This window comes from Schistocerca serialis, chromosome 3 (genome assembly GCF_023864345.2).
Source record: "Schistocerca serialis cubense isolate TAMUIC-IGC-003099 chromosome 3, iqSchSeri2.2, whole genome shotgun sequence".
Classification (NCBI taxonomy): domain Eukaryota; kingdom Metazoa; phylum Arthropoda; class Insecta; order Orthoptera; family Acrididae; genus Schistocerca; species Schistocerca serialis.
Genome location: NC_064640.1, coordinates 358,736,683 through 358,755,842, shown reverse-complemented (window position 1 = coordinate 358,755,842; position 19,160 = coordinate 358,736,683). Strand labels below are relative to the sequence as shown.

Genomic DNA, 19,160 nt, shown 5'->3' with positions numbered 1-19,160 from the left:
AATTACGCGAGGCGAAATGTAGTGTGAGGAGGGCTATGCGAGAGGCGTTCAATGAATTCGAAAGTAAAGTTCTATCTACTGACTTGGCAGAAAATCCTAAGAAATTTTGGTCTTATGTCAAAGCGGTAGGTGGATCAAAACAAAATGTCCAGACACTCAGTGACCAAAATGGTACTGAAACAGAGGATGACAGACTAAAGGCCGAAATACTAAATGTCTTTTTCCAAAGCTGTTTTACAGAGGAACACTGCACTGTAGTTCCTTCTCTAGATTGTCGCACAGATGACAAAATGGTAGATATCGAAATAGACGACAGAGGGATAGAGAAACAATTAAAATCGCTCAAAAGAGGAAAGGCCGCTGGACCTGATGGGATACCATTACGATTTTACACAGAGTACGCGAAGGAACTTGCCCCCCTTTTTGCAGCGGTGTACCGTAGGTCTCTAGAAGAGCGTAGCGTTGCAAAGGATTGGAAAAGGGCACAGGTCATCCCCGTTTTCAAGAAGGGACGTCGATCAGATGTGCAGAACTATAGACCTAAATCTCTAACGTCGATCAGTTGTAGAATTTTGGAACACGTATTATGTTCGAGTATAATGACTTTTCTGGAGACTAGAAATCTACTCTGTAGGAATCAGCATGGGTTTCGAAAAAGACGATCGTGTGAAACCCAGCTCGCGCTATTCGTCCACGAGACTCAGAGGGCCATAGACACGGGTTCACAGGTAGATGCCGTGTTTCTTGACTTCCACAAGGCGTTAGATACAGTTCCCCACAGTCGTTTAATGAACAAAGTAAGAGCATATGGACTATCAGACCAATTGTGTGAAGAGTTCCTAGATAACAGAACGCAGCATGTCATTCTCAATGGAGAGAAGTCTTCCGAAGAAGAGTGATTTCAGGTGTGCCGCACGGGAGTGTCGCAGGACCGTTGCTATTCACAATACACATAAATGACCTTGTGGATGACATCGGAAGTTCACTGAGGCTTTTTGCGGATGATGCTGTGGTATATCGAGAGGTTGTAACAATGGAAAATTGTACTGAAATGAAGGAGGATCTGCAGCGAATTGACGCATGGTGCAGGGAATGGCAATTAAATCTCAATGTAGACAAGTGTAATGTGCTGCGAATACATAGAAAGAAAGATCCCTTATCATTTAGCTACAATATAGCAGGTCAGCAACAGGAAGCAGTTAATTCCATAAATTATATGGGAGTACGCATTAGGAGTGATTTAAAATGAAATGATCATATAAAGTTGATCGTCGGTAAAGCAGATCCAGACTGAGATTCATTGGAAGAATCCTAAGGAAATGCAATCCGAAAACAAAGGAAGTAGGTTACAGTACGCTTGTTCGCCCACTGCTTGAATACTGCTCAGCAGTGTGGGATCCGTACCAGATAGGGTTGATAGAAGAGATAGAGAAGATACAACGGAGAGCAGCGCGCTTCGTTACAGGATCATATAGTAATCGCGAAAGCGTTACGGAGATGATAGATAAACTCCAGTGGAAGACTCTGCAGGAGAGAAACTCGGTACGGACTTTTGTTGAAGTTTCGAGAACATACCTTCACCGAGGAGTCAAGCAGTATATTGCACCCTCCTACGTATATCTCGCGAAGAGACCATGAGGATAAAATCAGAGAGATTAGAGCCCACACAGAGGCATACCGACAATCCTTCTTTCCAGGAACAACACGAGACTGGAATAAAGGGGAGAACCGATAGAGGTACTCAAGGTACCCTCCGCCACGCACCGTCAGGTGGCTTGCGGAGTATGGATGTAGATGTCGAACTGTTTACCACGTGAGTACCCAAACTATAGGCATGATGTTCATATTGTGCGCTGCAGGATTTGCGTTATTAGTAGTGTTAGTGTCATGTCTTACGGTTAAGCGCCGGTACCGGTACGCCGACGCAGGATTAAAACCCAAGCGCCTAAGTGCATTACAGTTGCAGAGGTTCATTTTGTCGTCTTCCGTTCCATTATAGTGGTGGTTCAAATGGCTCTGAGCACTATGGGACTTAATATCTGAGGTCATCAGTCCCCTAGAACTTAGAACTACTTAAACCTAACTAACCTAAGGACATCACACACATTCATGCCCGGGACAGGATTCGAATCTGCGGCCCTAGCGGGCGCGAGGTTCCAGACTGAAGCGCCTAGAACCGCTCGGCCACACCGGCCGGCGTAGTGGTGGTAAATGAGCATTTAGGCAGTCGTCCCATTAACTAATTTCACCTAGGACTTAACTTTTTTAGGGGTTTTTGACAAAAAATCTTTGGAATTCATTGTATGCTTCTCGCATAGCTGTCCTATGTCACGTGGCTGCAAGTCTGCTGCAAATCGTAGAATACGACGTCACGTCGATAGCTTGGGCATTAATTTCACCTCTTATTTATTGGAGGAGTTACTCATCTGTCCTCACGAAACTTGGTGGGTCTGTTTCCAGATCTTTCTACCTCAGCAAAGTCGCAGTGATCAGTTGGAAGATCTGCTTTTGCAGCCAGTAACACAAATTACTACACCACGCTGAAGAATAAGTACCGGTGCTAACATAGTAGTGTTTCCTACGTAGTACGATTCTGTTTAACAGTGGTTCCTCCATTCAGAATCTTTTCTTTGTTTTAATTATAGATTAAAACTGTGTGCTGGACCGAGACTCGAACCTCGAACCTTGCCTTTCCCGGGTAGTGCTCTCACTGACTGAGGAATCCAGGCACACATCTTCGCTCCTGCCAGTCACTTTTTAATGTGACAGTTCGTCTTTAATCAGTCAGAAAGTTTCAAAAAGGGCACTCTCCATAGCCGAATGAAACATTCATTCAAAATATTAATGTTTGGTTGCTGAGTAATAGCTTCGCGGAACGTTCGACCGCTTCTCTCGCTGCATACCGCCTTATTTCATCTATCGCCATTTTACTTGCTACACCGCAAACCCCTCGACTTCTGCTGCCCGCTTCGGGCAGAGTTTCGTATCTGGGGAGGGGGGGGGGGGGTATTATGTTCGTTCGCGCTGTCCTCTCAGCTTTTGTTTCTGGTTTTGCTCGCTATTGTGCGAAGGCAGTGAATGGAAAGATGCGTCTCGCTGGAGCGCCGCTCGATTGTTGGCGGCAGCGGCAGGAGTGCGCAAGCGCGGCTGGCTGGCGCCTGGGCTGCGGTGCGGTTGCGGCTGCCTTGTGCGCACGCAGTTGGCAACAGACGTTCGCACTGGCGCGGCTCGACATGGCGTTCTTCGGCTCCCTCATGAGGGAGTTCCTCGATGACCCCTTCTTCAAGTGAGTTAGGCGGCACAGCTTTCACACTGAAGCACGAAAACTGCTCCTCGCCTATCGTGTTTTAAACCGCACGTATTCGAAGAGAGCGCCCGAGTCAACCGTACTGATAACTATGCAGCGCGCCACGTCACAGTTCTTTGACCGCTGTCTGTTCGACCGGCTAGACGACTGCTTATATAAATCTCAGATTTCTTGCAAATAATGTTACACTCTTTGTATTAGCGCTCAACTAAGACAATTCAGATTGCTAACTTATGTTATAAATTTCTCTTGCGAACGGCATCTAAAATATGCTGTTTCGGTTCTCATAAATCAGTAATATGTGAGTTGTGTATCTTCGAATTGTTCTAACTTATAGCTTATCTTGTGTTTTCTTTCCCCTGCCTTAATAGCTAAATTACTGCTCTACCAGAAGAGGTTTTTGTCAAACTGGAATCCGTATGATCCCATCACGCGCAGCGATCGTTGAATATAGACAATGGAGAAAAGAGCAGCAATCGATAGCGAAATCCGTCGTTTCATTACAGCAGATGTAGATTTCAACTATTACGTAATCATCTTCATTGGATATAACAAAAGATGACATTAGTGGACTAATGTCACCTATTGTTACATACACTAAAGATGATTATGTTATAGTTGAAATCTTGATCACCTGTAATAAAACGACGGATTCCACGAACGATTGCTGCTCTTTTGTCCACTGTCTAGCGGATTTTATATTTCAACAGACGTTTTACACGTTGAATCGTTTTATTCCAATTCATCCTCTTCGCTTCTCTCTCTCTCTCTCTCTCTTTGTGTGTGTATGTGTGTGTGTGAGAGAGAGAGAGAGAGAGAGAAGCGAAGAGGATGAATTGGAATAAAACGATTCAACGTGTAAAACGTCTGTTGAAATATAAAATCTCTCTTTGTGTGTGTGTGTGTGTGTGTGTGTGTGTGTGAGAGAGAGAGAGAGAGAGAGAGAGAGAGAGAGAGAGAGAGAGAGAGATAAGAGTCTATGTGAACAACTTCAACCACATTACACGAGATAAAATTCGTACTACGCAGCTAGTAAGCTGTGTCAAACTGCAAATCAGTTATTAACTGTCCTATTTTCGCTTTTGTTCTCTGTTTGGTTTAAAATATAACATAAATGTCTTTTTCACTTGAGGTAATCACGTGCGACCTTCATCTAACCAGTATCGATACCAACAAAATCTGGAAAACAAAGAGAACTACCATCTTTTTACTTGTTCGTGTTTAAAGTCAAGTTATGACACAATGATTCATTGCTTCAATGTTGGCAAGAACGAGCAATATGCTCGTAGCATACTGTAATGTAATATAGCGATTTTCAATTAATTATTTATTCTTTTCTTAATTTCAGCTCCAACCTCCTATGAAGTTTTTCACTAACTTCCCATTTTATGACTCACTTTACATACGTTTTATATCGTTTTTACGTCAGTTTATCGATATTTTCAGGACATTTCAGTATTAATTTTCCAGGTGTTTTAGGTCATAAGAATTCGGGGCTGCGGTTACAGGCCCTTTTTCATATTCTTGAACTAAATGAATTCTCACTAGGGGAGCTGGCACCGCTTTGTGGGTACCCCTGGTTGCTTGTCGCCGGTTGGGCTGGCACTTGCTGCCATATGGTCTCTGCAGCCGTCACTCAACAGCTCTTCATCACTCTTGTGGCTCTTTTTTCATTATACTGACAGCACGATGACAAGCACTGTGGAAGGCTTGTGTTTTTATACCTTGTACCTCTAGTGCTAGGTATCCAATCATTCTTGTCATTGCCGTGTTTCTCAGCCGTCCAAGTAACCGTTCACTTAGTAGTTTCTTATCGTTTTTCAGCAAGATGCAGTTTACGTGCGCTGGTCGGAATGCGTGCCATTCAGCGAGTTAAGTATCTGACCCGCTCACTAGTGACCTGGCTGGGAAGCAGCTGACTTGCCTCCAATAAGATACACACCTGTCTCGCCTCACCGTTGCCTAGTTGCGTCTATTGATCCAGCGGTGTCATTGTACCGCGCTATATTTGCATCACTGAGACCGGAGAGTCTTGCGACGACAGTATTGACAAAAACTGCGGCAGAAGCAAGATGAGGTAGCTTGGGCGACGATACCTGCCATCAGTCTTGTCTCATGTACTCGAACGTGTTTCCTTCTTCACTCACTTTTATTCCTCTCTTATAACACAATGTTACGTTGCCTTTCGGCAGTACGCTGTTCTTCTTCGGTGCCTATAGTCACTTAATTCTCTTCCGTTTATGCTGATCTGTCTGTGAATCCTCTAAACCTTGTTCTGTGAGTTTACGAGTTTTAACGTGCCTTTGCAATGAAGATCGTTAACAGCTCCGTATACACCGAATGAGTTGTAAGAAACTGGCGAGAAACTACGCGCAGACTGGCCGGTGTACTATTCCACCGATCGCTAATCCAGGCCACATATTAAATCCGTGCACGACAGTACGTATTAATTAATTACCGGCTGCTATCGAATACCTAATGGAGAGGTACTGGATTGAATGGCGGCGAAAAGAAATTTATGACACTACTAGACTAAAAGATGGGATCGATTGATACGACCCATCTGAAGGCATCAAGGAATCGTTAATTTGGTTTTTTTTTTTGGGGGGGGGGGGGGGTTGGGGTGGTACCACTACGGTGAGAAAGTTTAAATGGCTGATGTTGCAGCAGTGACGCAGAGATGAACAGACTCACACTGGATAGACTATCGTGGAGAGTTGCGTCACACCATTCTTTGGAGTGAAGACCACACCAACAATAATAGTAACTGCTCAAAATACACTTCGTTTTGGTTTCAAAAACAGTACTCCCGCCTTACGTGGAGTGTGGCACAAACATGTAGCTTTCCAGAACTTCATGGGTCGCTTTACACTTCGTCGACTTCTAGGCGGGTACCTTTCAAGCATCTACTAAAGAGACAGTACTCAGTTAATTTTAGTGTTTCCTTCGCAATTTCATTGGCAAGCTAGGTAAAAAACAATTCGATTCTGGTTTCTAGAATTAGATATCTAACTGCATTATAACAGGAAACGAACAAGCATACTGTTTATGAAACGGGTGCTTTTAACAGCATAGTAATTTACGGTATCTCTTTTGTGGCACATGTAACACAGATATGTTGCTCGAAACTTCGAAATCTGCATATTTATTTAGACTGCTATCGTAACTGACAAGAAATATTTTAGTAGTCACATAACAGCAGCCTAGAGAAAGCATTCGCTCATATGTGTATACTACGTACTGTAGACGGACTTCTTAGCATGCTTATAGTCGCAGAACTGTGGTGGAAAATTGTAGGTACTTCTCCAGAGTGCACCAGTGCTATTATATGGAGATCTAATCTGCATGTAGATTTTGAGATATACATAAAAGAAAAAGATCAGGACATATAATTCTTTAACTATCTGATTCCTTTAATTGTCGGCTGAACACAACCGTCTTCGTTTACCACCTTTTCTAGATGGCATACAGTGAGGTGAAAAAAGTCATGCGATACCTCCCAATATCATGTCGGACCTCATTTTGCCCAACGCAGTACAGCAACTCTACGTGGCGTGGACTCAATAAGTCGCTGGAACACCCCTGCACAAATATTGAACCACGCTGCCTCTATAGCTGTCCATAACTTAGGAAGTGTTACCGATTTAGGATTTTGTACACCAATTGACCTCTAGATTATGTCCCATAAATGGTTGATGGAACTTATGTTGGGCGATCTGAGTGATCAAATCATTCGTTTGAATAGTCCAGAATGTTCCTCAAACCAGTCACTAACAATTGTGGCTCGGTGACATGTTTTGGAACATGAAGTCCATGAATGGCTGCAAATGGTCTCCAAGTAGCTGAATATAACCATTTCCAGCCAATGATCAGTTCAGTTGCACCAGAAAACCCAGTCCATTCCATGTAAATCGTGTAAGTATAGCCCACACCATTATGGAGCCACCACTATCTTGCACAGTCCCTTGTGGACAAGTTGAGCCCATGGCTTCGTGGGGTCTGTGCCATACTCAGCCCTACCCTATGCCATACTCAGACCTACCATAAGCTCTTACCAGGCTCTTATCAGGCCACGGTTTTCCAGTAGTCTAGGATCCAACCGATATGGCCACGAGCCCAGGAGAGACGTTGTAAGCGATGTTGTGCTGTTATCAAAAACACTCGAGTCGGTCTTCTGCTGCCATAACCCATTAACCCCAAATTTCGACGCACTGTCCTAAAGAATACGTTCATCGTATGCCCCACAGTGACTTCTAGGATTATTTGCTTGTCTGTTAGCACTGACTACTGTACGCGACTGCTGCTGCTCTCGGACGTTAAGTGAAGGCTGTCGGCCACTGCGTTGTCCGTGGTGAGAGATATTGCCTAAAATTTTAAATTATCGGCACACTCTTGACACTATGTATCTCGGAATATTGAATTCCCTAACGACTTCCGATATGGAATGTCCCACGCGTCTAGCTCCAACTACCATTCCGCATTCAAAGTCTGTTAATTCTCGTCGTGCGACCATAATAACGTTGGAAACCTTTTCAAATGAATCACCTCAGTACAAATGTCAGCTGCGTCAATGCACTGTCTTTTATACCTTGTAAGTTATATTACCAAACTTTATATATGCATATAGCTATACCATGACTTCGTCACCTAAGGGGATATGAGTCAACGTTATTGTTTTTCATGACATGTTATAGTGTGTACTAGTTGTTGCAAACGTGTTCGAGCGAGAAGGGAGCTAACTTTTTATATCTCCAGCGTAATAGACGTTCCCATATGGCTGACACACTTAAAAGATTCTCTTAGCCCAGATAAAGCTCGGTAGCGTCTAGTGCTTAATATTCGGGAGAGAACATGTAGAATTGAAAGCCGACCAGAAAAACTTATTATTTTTCAAAATTTTTATCACTGCCCCTAATGAAGTATAATAGTTGTAATATTGTTGATATTAAGGTGCGAATCATTTCTTGTCTCCCGTTATAGTACTGTCTGTCTGCTGTTACTCATTATTTTATTTGAATAAAATCATTTTCACAATAAGGTATAACACATTAATGATTTAGAAGTCGATCATGGGAAACAGGATCATCGTAACTGAGAAATACACAGCCAAATTGAGTTCTGTTCGAGTACGTAGTAATTGACAAGTACCATTGCTAGCACACTGCGGAAGAGTACCAGTCTCTTTCTCGTAAACTGATTATTGCGGATGTGAAAGCATTTCAACAGGAAATAGCGAACCCGGTGAGAGAGAATCTCTAAATATTAGTTGTCAACTACCAGAGTGTTCGCAACCAAGTTCCAGAGCTCACGGGTCTCGTAGGAAGCAGTCACCCCCACATTACGATAGGAACTGAGAGTTCATTGAAACCTGGAGTACAGAATAGGGACATTATCGACCAACGTATGTCAGAAAGATAGATTAGGCTCCTTCGGAGGAGCAGTGCTTACAGCGATAAGCAGATACACTAAATATAGCGAGGACCGAAATGAATCTGACTACGAACTAGTATAGATAATAGTAAACGGAGTCGATACACATATATTAACAACTTGATGTGTCTAACAATCACCGAATTCACACAGATCGGTCTTAGAGTCATTCAAAGACAGGCTAAAGTCGTTAGCACGGAAATATCCCGAACACACTGTAGGTGGTGACTTTAACCTACCCAGTCTCGGCTCGGAAATCAAACCACATGTTATCAGTGGTAAGAATAGATAGTCTTACGAAGTAATACTAAATACATTGTCTGACGAATTCCTCGAAGAATTAGTGCGATTGTCCGTCAACCCATAGGCGAAAGAAACCCCATATTTTCGAGGCTGTCACCAACAAAGGATGGATTAGAAACCATGATGTTAGAACAGGAACAATGGTCATCAATGGAAAAAAAATGACAGTAACACAGCTAGGAGAGTGTCTGTGGTCGGTCGAAATAATAAATAGTCACTGACAACTCCATTAAAGGAAAAACTGATAACATTTTCTTCAGATCCGGCAAACTCAGAACAATTGTGCTTAAAGCTGAGACACGTTATAAAACCGCGACCTAGATAAATACGTTCATTGTAAAGTTATAAAGACAGGAAAGACACACAGTTTGGTTTAATGGTACCAAACGGAGAATTTTTCAAAAACAGGAACAACTCTACCATCGCTACAGAAGAGACTACAGGGAAACTGATGGAGAAACGTTAAGAGCAAATTGTGCATCCGTAAGAAGAGCCGTGCGTGAAACCTACAATAACCTTCACGGTCAGAGGTGGCGAAGGCGAATCAGAAAATGTTAGGACGTTCTGGTTATATGCGCTAAAATCAGTGAAGGCTCCAAACCTTCCTAAACACTGAAGAAAAATTACAAATAGCCATGATCACTACTAAAGCATTTATTTCGATAACCGGTTCCGGTAAGGTTACGTTACCATCATGGCTACATGAAGTCTTGTCTAAGTTTATTACTCTGCAGATCACTCCCATTCTGGTACAAAGCCAGGAATATACACACATCAAAAAGTTTTGCATCACCCCGGTTCCCAGAACTCCTGAAGATAGACGTTGACTGTGGGTATTGTATCACAGACACAGTCCCCTTGACTGTTCAGAGATGTCACCAAACACGCCCAAAGCTGTATACAATCGCGCATGAGCAGCGACTATTAGACAGAGAGGGTCCGACAGCCGATCAGTTCCAGTCATTCCACCAGGAAGGAGGTGCACGGCTCGTGTTGTCTGTAATTCAACTCTGCCTAGACGGTCAATACCGCGGTTCGATCGCATCCGTATTGTTACTTTGTGCCAGGATGGGCTATCAACAAGGGAATTGTCCAGGCGTCTCGGAGTGAACCAAAGCGATGTTGTTTGGACATGGAGGAGATACAGAGAGACAGGAACTGTTGATGACATGCCTCGCTCAGGCCTCCCAAAGGTTACTACTGCAGTGGATGACCGCTACCTACGGTTGTGGTTCGGAGAAACCCTGACAGCAACGCCACCATGTTGAATAATGCTTTTCGTGCAGCCACAGGACGTCGTGTTACGACTCAAACTGTGCGCAATAGGCTGCACGATCCACAAATTCACTCCCGACGTCCATGGCGAGGTCCATCTTTGCAACTACGACACCATGCAGTGCGGTACCGATGGACCCAGCAACATGCCGAGTGGACCGGTCAGGATTGGCATCACGTTCTCTTCGCCGATGAGTGTCATATATGCCTTCAACCAGACGTGTTTGGAGGTAACCCGATCATCAGACTGATCGCCTTAGACACACTGTCCAGCGAGTGCTGCAATGTGGAGGTTCCCTAATGTTTTGGTGTGGCATTATGTGAGGCCAACGTACGCCGCTGCTGGTCATGGAAGCCGCCGTAACGGCTGTACGATACGTGAATGCCATCCTCCGAACAATAGTGCAACCATATCGGCAGCATATTGGCGAGACATTCGTATTCATGGATGAAAATTCGCGCCCCCATCGTGCACATCTTGTGAATGACTTCCTTCAGGATAACGACATCGCTCGACTAGAGTGGCCAAGATGTTCTCCAGACACGAACCCTATCGAACATCCCTAGGATAGACTGAAAAGGCTGTTTATGGGCGACGTGACCCACCAACCACTCTGAGGGATCTATGCCGAATCGTCGTTGAGGAGTGGGACAATCTGGACCAACAGTGCCTTGATGAATTTGTGGATAGTATGCCACGACGAATACAGGCATGCATCAATGCAAGAGAACATGCTACTCGGTATTAGAGGTACCGGTGTGTACAGCAATCTGGGCCATCACCTCTGAAGGTCTTACCGTATGGTGGTACAATATGCAATGTGTGGTTTTTATGAGCAATAAAAAGGCTGGATATGATTTTTATGTTGGTCTCTATTCCAATTTTCTGTACAGGTTCTGGAACTCTCGGAACCGTGGTGATGCAAAACTTTTTTTGATGTGTGTATAATCCAAATCTTCCATCGAATGTCTCGTTATTCCGTCTAATGTAGAAAATGAAGACAGCAAACAGAAAGCAGGAATGTTACATTCCGAGTTAAAGACATATTCATATGAGAATACTGTCGTACAAATGTTTCACGACCGTAAAGACTCACAGGTGCGAGATATCCATATAAGCACGACCGGTAATGAAAAGCGGTTAAGACTACTTGAAACAAACAAGGCACCAGGTCCAGACGGAATTCTAGATATATTTTACATCAAATACGCCGAAACATTAGTTCCCTACCTAGCTGATATCGTAAATCTCTGGCGCAGCGAATAGAACCGTGTGACTGGGAAAGAGCGCAAGTAACTCCTGTTTATGAAAGTGGTGAACGATTGGAGGCACATAATTACAGGCCAATATCGCTGACGTCTGTATGTTGCAAGGTCCTGCAGCATACTCCAAGCTGAAACATTATGATGTTCCTACAGAAAAACGAGCTACTCACAGAGAATCATCGCTGATTCTAGTAATACGTGAAACACAGCTTGCTTTATTCATATAATAAATTTTGTAGACAATAGATTCCATGTTTCTAGATTTCCAGAAGCCGTTCGACACTGTGTCAAATCGTCGACTACTGACCCAGGCCGACACACGGTGATATGGAGTAGCCTCGCAGATTTGTGGCTGACTCGATGACTATTTGATTTATACAAACCAGTCCGTTATTATACTGGACGGAGAATGTTCCTCACAAACGAAAGTGACACCTGGCGTGTCCTAAGAAGGATTTCTGCTGCTCTCAATATACATTATTGGTTTATCGGGTAGCTTCAGCTCTACTGTAAGATTGTTCGCTTTACGATGCTGTCGTCTACAGAAAAGTATCGTCGTTTGGTGATCTTAAGGAAATGAACGAAGACTTCAACATATTTCTACTTAGTATAGTTAATGATAGGTCCTCTTAAACGTCGATAAATGCAAGATAATGCCCAGAACAAAGAGAAAGAACACTGTACTATCCAGTTACGGGATTAGTGGTAAACGCCTTGCACACGTCACATGGTATAAATATTTAGTTATATGAAATAGGACGATAACGCATAATCAGTCTTACAAAGGCGAATGGCAGACGTAGATTTGTTTGAAGTGTTCTGGAGAAATGCAATACATCTGTAAAGAGATTGGCGTACAAGATGCTGGAGCTACAACTTTCGTTTGTTCCAGTGTTTGCAGCTATTATCAAGTAGGCTTGACAGTAGACATCCACATCTATGTACATGTTCCTAAAGCAACCTGTTCCACTCGCAAATAGATCGAGGGAAAAACGACTGTCTATAAGCCTCCGTACGATCACTAATTTCTCTCATCTTATCTTCGTGGTCCTCGCGTGAAATGTACGTTGGTGGCAGTAGAATCGTTCTGCAGTCAGAATCAACTGTGGGTTCTCTAAATTTCCTCAATAGTACCTCGCAAAAAGAACTTCGTCTTCCCTACCTCATTTCAGTTCACGAAGCGTCTCCGTAATACTTGCTTGCTGATCGAACCTGTCGGTAATGAATCTAGCAGCACGCCTCCGAACTGTTTCGATGGCTTCCTTCAGTCAGACCTGGTAGGGATCCCAGACACTCGAGCAACACTCAAAAATGGGTCGCACTGGCGTTACATACACCGTCTGCTTTATAGACGAGCTACGCTATCCCAAAATTCTCCCAATAAAACGAAGTCGACTATTCTGCTTTTCTGCTACCAACCTGACGTGCTCGTTCCATTTCATATTGTTTTGGAACGTTATACCTCTATATTTAATCGATGTGACTGTGTCAAGCAACACACCACTTACGCTGTATGCGAACGTCACAGGATTGTTTTTCCTACTCATCCGAATTAACTCCATTTTTCTACATTTAGAGCAAGCTGCCATTCATCACACAAACTACGAATTGTATCTAAGTCATCCTGTATCCTCCTATAGTCACCCAACGACGACACCTCGTACACCACAGCGTCATCACCTAACTGCTTCTCACTCTGTCCGTCAGATCATTTACTTATATCTAGAATAAGAGCCGTCCTGTCACATTTCCCTGTGGCCCTCCTGACGATATCCTTGTCGCTGGTGAACACTCGCCATCGAGGACAACGTGCTGGTTTGTATTACTTAAGAAGTCTTCGAGCCACTGGCATGTCTGGGAACCTGATCCGTACGCTCGGACTTTATCAAGAGTCTACGTGGGGCACAGTGTCAAACGCTTTCCGGAAATCTAGGAGTATGGAATCTGTTTGTAGCCCTACATCTATGATTCGCTGGATATCGCTTGAGAGAAGGACGAACTGAGTTTCACACTCATGCCGTGGATGAACGTACACTCTGTCAACTCAGCTTACTTTAATTTTTGTTAGTCCGAGCACCGGATCACTATGATTCAGTTGCACAAGACGGAGTTTTTCTTACCTGCGTGATAAGGCCTGACTGGAGAACCAACTGAGGATAAATGACGCCAGATATTAACAATATGACCGAAGGAGTGCGAGTACACAGAATAGTATTATCGGTCGTTGTGAACGTGAGGCTTAACAAAAATCATGCAACTCGATGGCTTTTTTACAATTTTACAATTTTCATGTTACAATCTTCGTTTCTTCAGACAAGCATACATGTCTGAAGGAACATACAATGCAAACTAAAATCAGTATTACAAGCCTTGAAGGCCAAATCGACGATAATAACATTGATATCAATTCCTTGTAGCCTCGTTCTCCCAGTTGCGAGCAACAGATAGTGCGAGCGTTAGGGTATATGAACAGTGTGGTATATGGAGACCTGGCTCGGTCAGGGGCGCATGTATGAATAACCGGAGTGGATAAGGGGACCCCTCCCGGTAAGTGGGAAATCCCGGTTCGAGTCCCGGTCCCGCACAAATTTTCATGTGTCAAGAGTAGGTAGTACATCTATAGCTAATACAGTTCATGGCAAAGGATTCACAATCAGCGATGATTTCGTAATAAAATTTAAGCTATAATTTCGTTTTAAATCTAATTTAAAATTATTTCTCCTGGACTACTCCTCTGTTCATTGACGAATTTCTACATAAAACTGATAGTCAGTAAAAAAAGAAATGAAGTGTACTTGTATAAGTAAAATTAAAAGTAATAATGTGTTCATTAATGTTGGAAATGGAAATTTGTGGTAAGTTGTATGCGACCAAACTGCTGTGGTCATCGGTCCCTCAGCTTCCACACAACTTAATCCAACTTAAACTAACTTACGCTAAGGACAACACACACACACACACACACCCATGCCCGAAGGAGGATTCGAACCTCCGACGGGGGGAGCCGCGTAGACCGTGACAAGGTGCCTGGGACCGCGGGGCTACCCCGCGCGGTTCATTAGTGTTAACACTAATCATGTATAGATATCCTGTAAACAGACTCGTACCATATCATTAGAATCGTTCAGCTGATCTATGGAATATTGAGCTAACTAGCAATCATTATTGTTCTGATCGAAGTATTTTTCAGAAAACAGCTACGGTTCCTTAACATTGTCTTTTAAGATATAAATGAAATTAAATACGATCGTAAATGCTTCATTAGGACCTTTCAGAGCTTACTTTAGTGATATGAGTGTAAAACAACTCCTTTTGTTTCAGGTAGTACATTCAGGATTCGTAAATGTGTAATTGCGTGTAGTGAAACTTTTTTTTTGTATGGGAATACTGGTGGTGAGGAGGGGCGGGGGGGGGGGGGGGGCGGAGAGGGAGAGAAGAAAGCGAATTTTGCACGTAATTAAATAGCAACACTGCAATATCATCACGTAATAAGCAAAGTTGTTCCACATAATGTGTTATGCAGTTGCAACTTTTTCCTCTGCGATTATGAATGGCTAGCTCATCCTGCACCAGTTTTCTTACTCTTTCACAAAATTTGAATTTCTCAGAACTCCAGTTTTCGTGAAAATATTTGGAAAAATCATATTTGGCTTTTCCATATTGATGTGAAATTTTTTGTGACTATATAGTGTAACAGTTCCACACTGAGGTCAATACACATTCATACCTTCGTAACATTATTTGAATAATGAGTGTTTCTCGTGGGCAAAGAGTTTATATATTAAGAAACAGTAGTACCAATATCACTTGCAATGGCTCTGCAACTGGAACCTAGAGTTAGTCCTCTTAAAGGGCACCCATATCCAGGGCAGGGGTGCAAGGCGGGAAGGATCGCCACCCCTACCTCCCCCCTCTGTATAGAAATATAATGAACTCAGGTGTTTTTCTTCAAGAAAATGATTTTAAAAGTTGATATTACTCAGGTTTTTAACAGGGTGGGAAATGGAACTTTTTAGGGCTATTTACGAATCGCTATTAGTCTTCCAAAATATTAAAAATACTTCATGCTACCAGGTCTAGCCCTTTCTTCTCTACAAACCATCGTATGGGCACCCTTGGTCCTCTATTCTGCTTTGGTGTTTTGTTCGCTATAAACGACTTCTAGAAACGAGACAGCTTCTTTCTTGTAATTTCATGCCAACCGATAAGTGATCACTTAAAACTTCATGCATGATCCTCCCAGCATAATATAGTGGTCGTAAATATATCTCATCACTTCGGAAAGAGATTCAGCCTGGTAATTGCGGCAAATTCTTTCAACAAGGTGAAATGCTTGCTGACACACGCCCTTAGAATTTTTGCCGTTAGTTTCACTCATTTCATTAATAAGCTGCTTTTTATGTTCCTTGAACACTTCAGAAAAATAATGCATTCGACATCTAACACAATGAAAGGTGAATGCATTCAAAGACGGAGATTAGAATAAAACCCGAAGAGTCTAACAACATACACTGACGTAAAAAGCAACACAACAGCAACAGATGATTAATGTAGAGTAATGAAACTACGGGAATAAATCTGTCTAGGTAAAACGTCTAAGTGATTAACACTGCAAGACCACTGGTTAAACTAAGAGCGAGATAAACCATTGCAGATGTAAAATTCTGATACGTGAATAACTGGTGTAATCGCCAGAATGTTGAATGCAAGCATGCAAACGTGCGTGCATGGTGTCGTACAGGTGCCGGATGGCATTTTGTTTCATGAAGTTCGATGCCTGTTGCACATGGTCGGCCAGTACAGGGATGGTTAATGCTGTTTGTGGATGGTACTGGAGTTGTCGCCCGATGATGTCCCATATGTGCTCGATTGGAAACAGAGCTGATGGTCGAGCAGGCCAAGGCAGCATGGCGACACTCTCTACAGCATGCTGGGTTACAATAGCGCTACGTGGGCGGGCGTTAACGTATAAGAAAACACCCGCTGGAATGCTGTTCATGAATGGCACCACAACAGGTCGAACTACCAGACTGACGAACAAATTTGCACTCAGTGTGCGTGGGACAACCACGAGAGCGCTCCAACTGTCATGCGAAATCGCACCCCACACCATAACTCCAGTTGTAGGTGCAGTGTGTCCAGCACGCAGACAGCTTGGTTGCAGGCCCTCAACTGGTCTCTTTCTAGCCACCACATGGCCATCACTGGAACCGAAGCGGAACGTGCTTTCATCAGAAAACACGACAGACCTCCACCCTGTCCTCCAGTGAGCTCTCGCTTGACACGATGAAACTGCAAACGACGATGGTTTGGGGTCAGTGGAATGCATGCTACAACGTTAACAGTTTGTTGTGTTCATGTGGTGCCGTTCTTGAACTAACCGATTTGTAATAGTTGGTTGTGTTACTGTTGTGCCAACTGCTGCTCCGATTGCTGCTCCAGATGCAGTACGATGTGCCAAAGCCAAATGCTAAGCATGATGGTCTCTCCTCTTAGTAATGCCACGTGGCCATCAAGAGCCCAGTCTTCTTTATACCGTACATTCTCGGAACCACCAGCACCAGCAGTTATGTACAGTGGCTAAATTCCTGCCAAGTCCTTCTGGAATACCGCAGAAGGAACGCTCGGCCTCTCGTAGCCGTATAACACCACCTAGTTCAAAATCAGTGGGGTGTTAATAATGTCGCCTTTGTCGGCTTAAAGGCGTTCTTGACTAACATCAACTCACCACGTCCAATCTCAAAGAAAACTTACGCTCACGATCGTTGCTGAATTGCATTTAAAGCATACCTGATTAGCAACCTCGTGGTGGTGCTACTAGTGCAATTCTCACGCGACTGGCGCAAAATTTGAATAGACATCATCTTTCAGGTGTAGGAACACGCCTACCAACTCCTGTTTATGTCACACAACCCCTTTTGGGTGTTGAGTTTTTTTTTCCATCAGGGTATTACACAGATGCTTGGGTGAAAGCAGATCAGCAAAATGAAACACTCACCAACAGTCCAGTCCAGTCTGTCTCATTTCTACCTGTTTTCCAGCCAGTCCTTTCCCCTGGCCACCTTACGTCGCTATAATGGAGCGTAAAACGTCATATTAAATGTTTCCCGTTTTGTAGTTTGCTCTTCAGATCCACTGAATCCAGCATTACTCACTGTAATCGCATCACCGTCCCGCAATAAAAGAAGATAAATCAAGGGTTAATAATATATATACAGGGTGTTACAAAAAGGTGCGGCCAAAATTTCAGGAAAAATTCCTCACATGCAAATAAAGAAAAGATGTTATGTGGACATGTGTCCGGAAACGCTTAATTTCCATGTTAGAGCTCATTTTAGTTTCGTCCACCTACGCTCAATGGAGCACGTTATCATGATTTCATACGGGATTCTCTACCTGTGCTGCTAGAACATGTGCCTTTACAAGTACGACACAACATGTGGTTGATGCACGATGGAGCTCCTGCACATTTCAGTCGAAGTGTTCGTACGCTTCTCAACAACAGATTCGGTGACCGATGGATTGGTAGAGGCGGACCAATTCCATGGCCTCCACGCTCTCCTGACCTCAATCCTCTTGTCTTTCATTTACGGGGGCATTTGAAAGCTCTTGTCTACGCAACCCCGGTACCAAATGTAGAGTCTCTTTGTGCTCGTATTGTGGACGGCTGTGATACAATACGCCATTCTCCAGGGCTGCATCAGCGCATCAGGGATTCCATGCGACGGAGGGTGGATACATGTATACTCGCTAATGGAGGACATTTTGAACATTTTCTGTAACAAAGTGTTTGAAGTCACGCTGGTAGGTTCCGTTGCTGTGTGTTTCCATTCCATGAATAATGTGATTTGAGGAGAAGTAATAAAATGAGCTCTAACATGGAAAGTAAGCGTTTCCGGACACATGTCCACACAACATATTTTCTTTCTTTGTGTGTGAGGAATGTTTCCTGAAAGTTTGGCCGTACCTTTTTGTAACACCCTGTATACTTTTACCAATATATAAATATATAGAGCACATACTGTTACGCACTGCCAAGATCACCCGTGTTTTCTAATTTCATTATCATCTTCTTGAAAGCATTTAATGACATCGGGCCTCTCTTCAGACCTTTCAGTCGGCGATACTCTCTCAATACAGCACAGTAATTGCTGCCGTTCGCAGAAAACAGTTTCACTAACAGTATACGGTCTCTCTTTTCGGTAGTCATACCGTTCACACACGTTACGGTTTGTCAAATAATATCGTGGATGTCGTACCGTCATATTAACAATGTACGCGGCCATATTTGCACCTGGTGGCCAAAACTGTAACTAATTTTTTTTCCCAGTGTAAATCAGTTCCTCATTAACGCATGTCAAATCTACCAAGTTTCGCTACCATACGATAATTACAGCCCACACTGGACCTCCGTGAGTAGCTGCACTGTAATCATAACAACGAGGCATTTGGCGAGGCGACCCACTTTGACTGTCGCGTTGTCCATAGAGACAGCGGCGGGCGGAGAGCCGGCGGCCACCCGAGGGCAAATCGATTTTGGTTCTGGGGGAGCCAGCTTCCAGCGAAGACTGAAGAGACG

General features: G+C 43.5%; 1 protein-coding gene across 1 annotated transcript in view; it reads left to right on the top strand.

Annotated features, from left to right (window-relative positions):
* Window positions 1–3,200: 3,200 nt before the first annotated feature.
* LOC126470163 (katanin p60 ATPase-containing subunit A-like 1) overlaps window positions 3,201–19,160 on the top strand; it is a 169,402-nt gene continuing 153,442 nt past the window's right edge. The window contains exon 1 of the mRNA XM_050097790.1: window positions 3,201–3,286. Coding sequence (XP_049953747.1) covers window positions 3,234–3,286 — 53 coding nt within the window. The 5' untranslated portion in view covers window positions 3,201–3,233. The remainder of the gene's footprint in view (window positions 3,287–19,160) is intronic.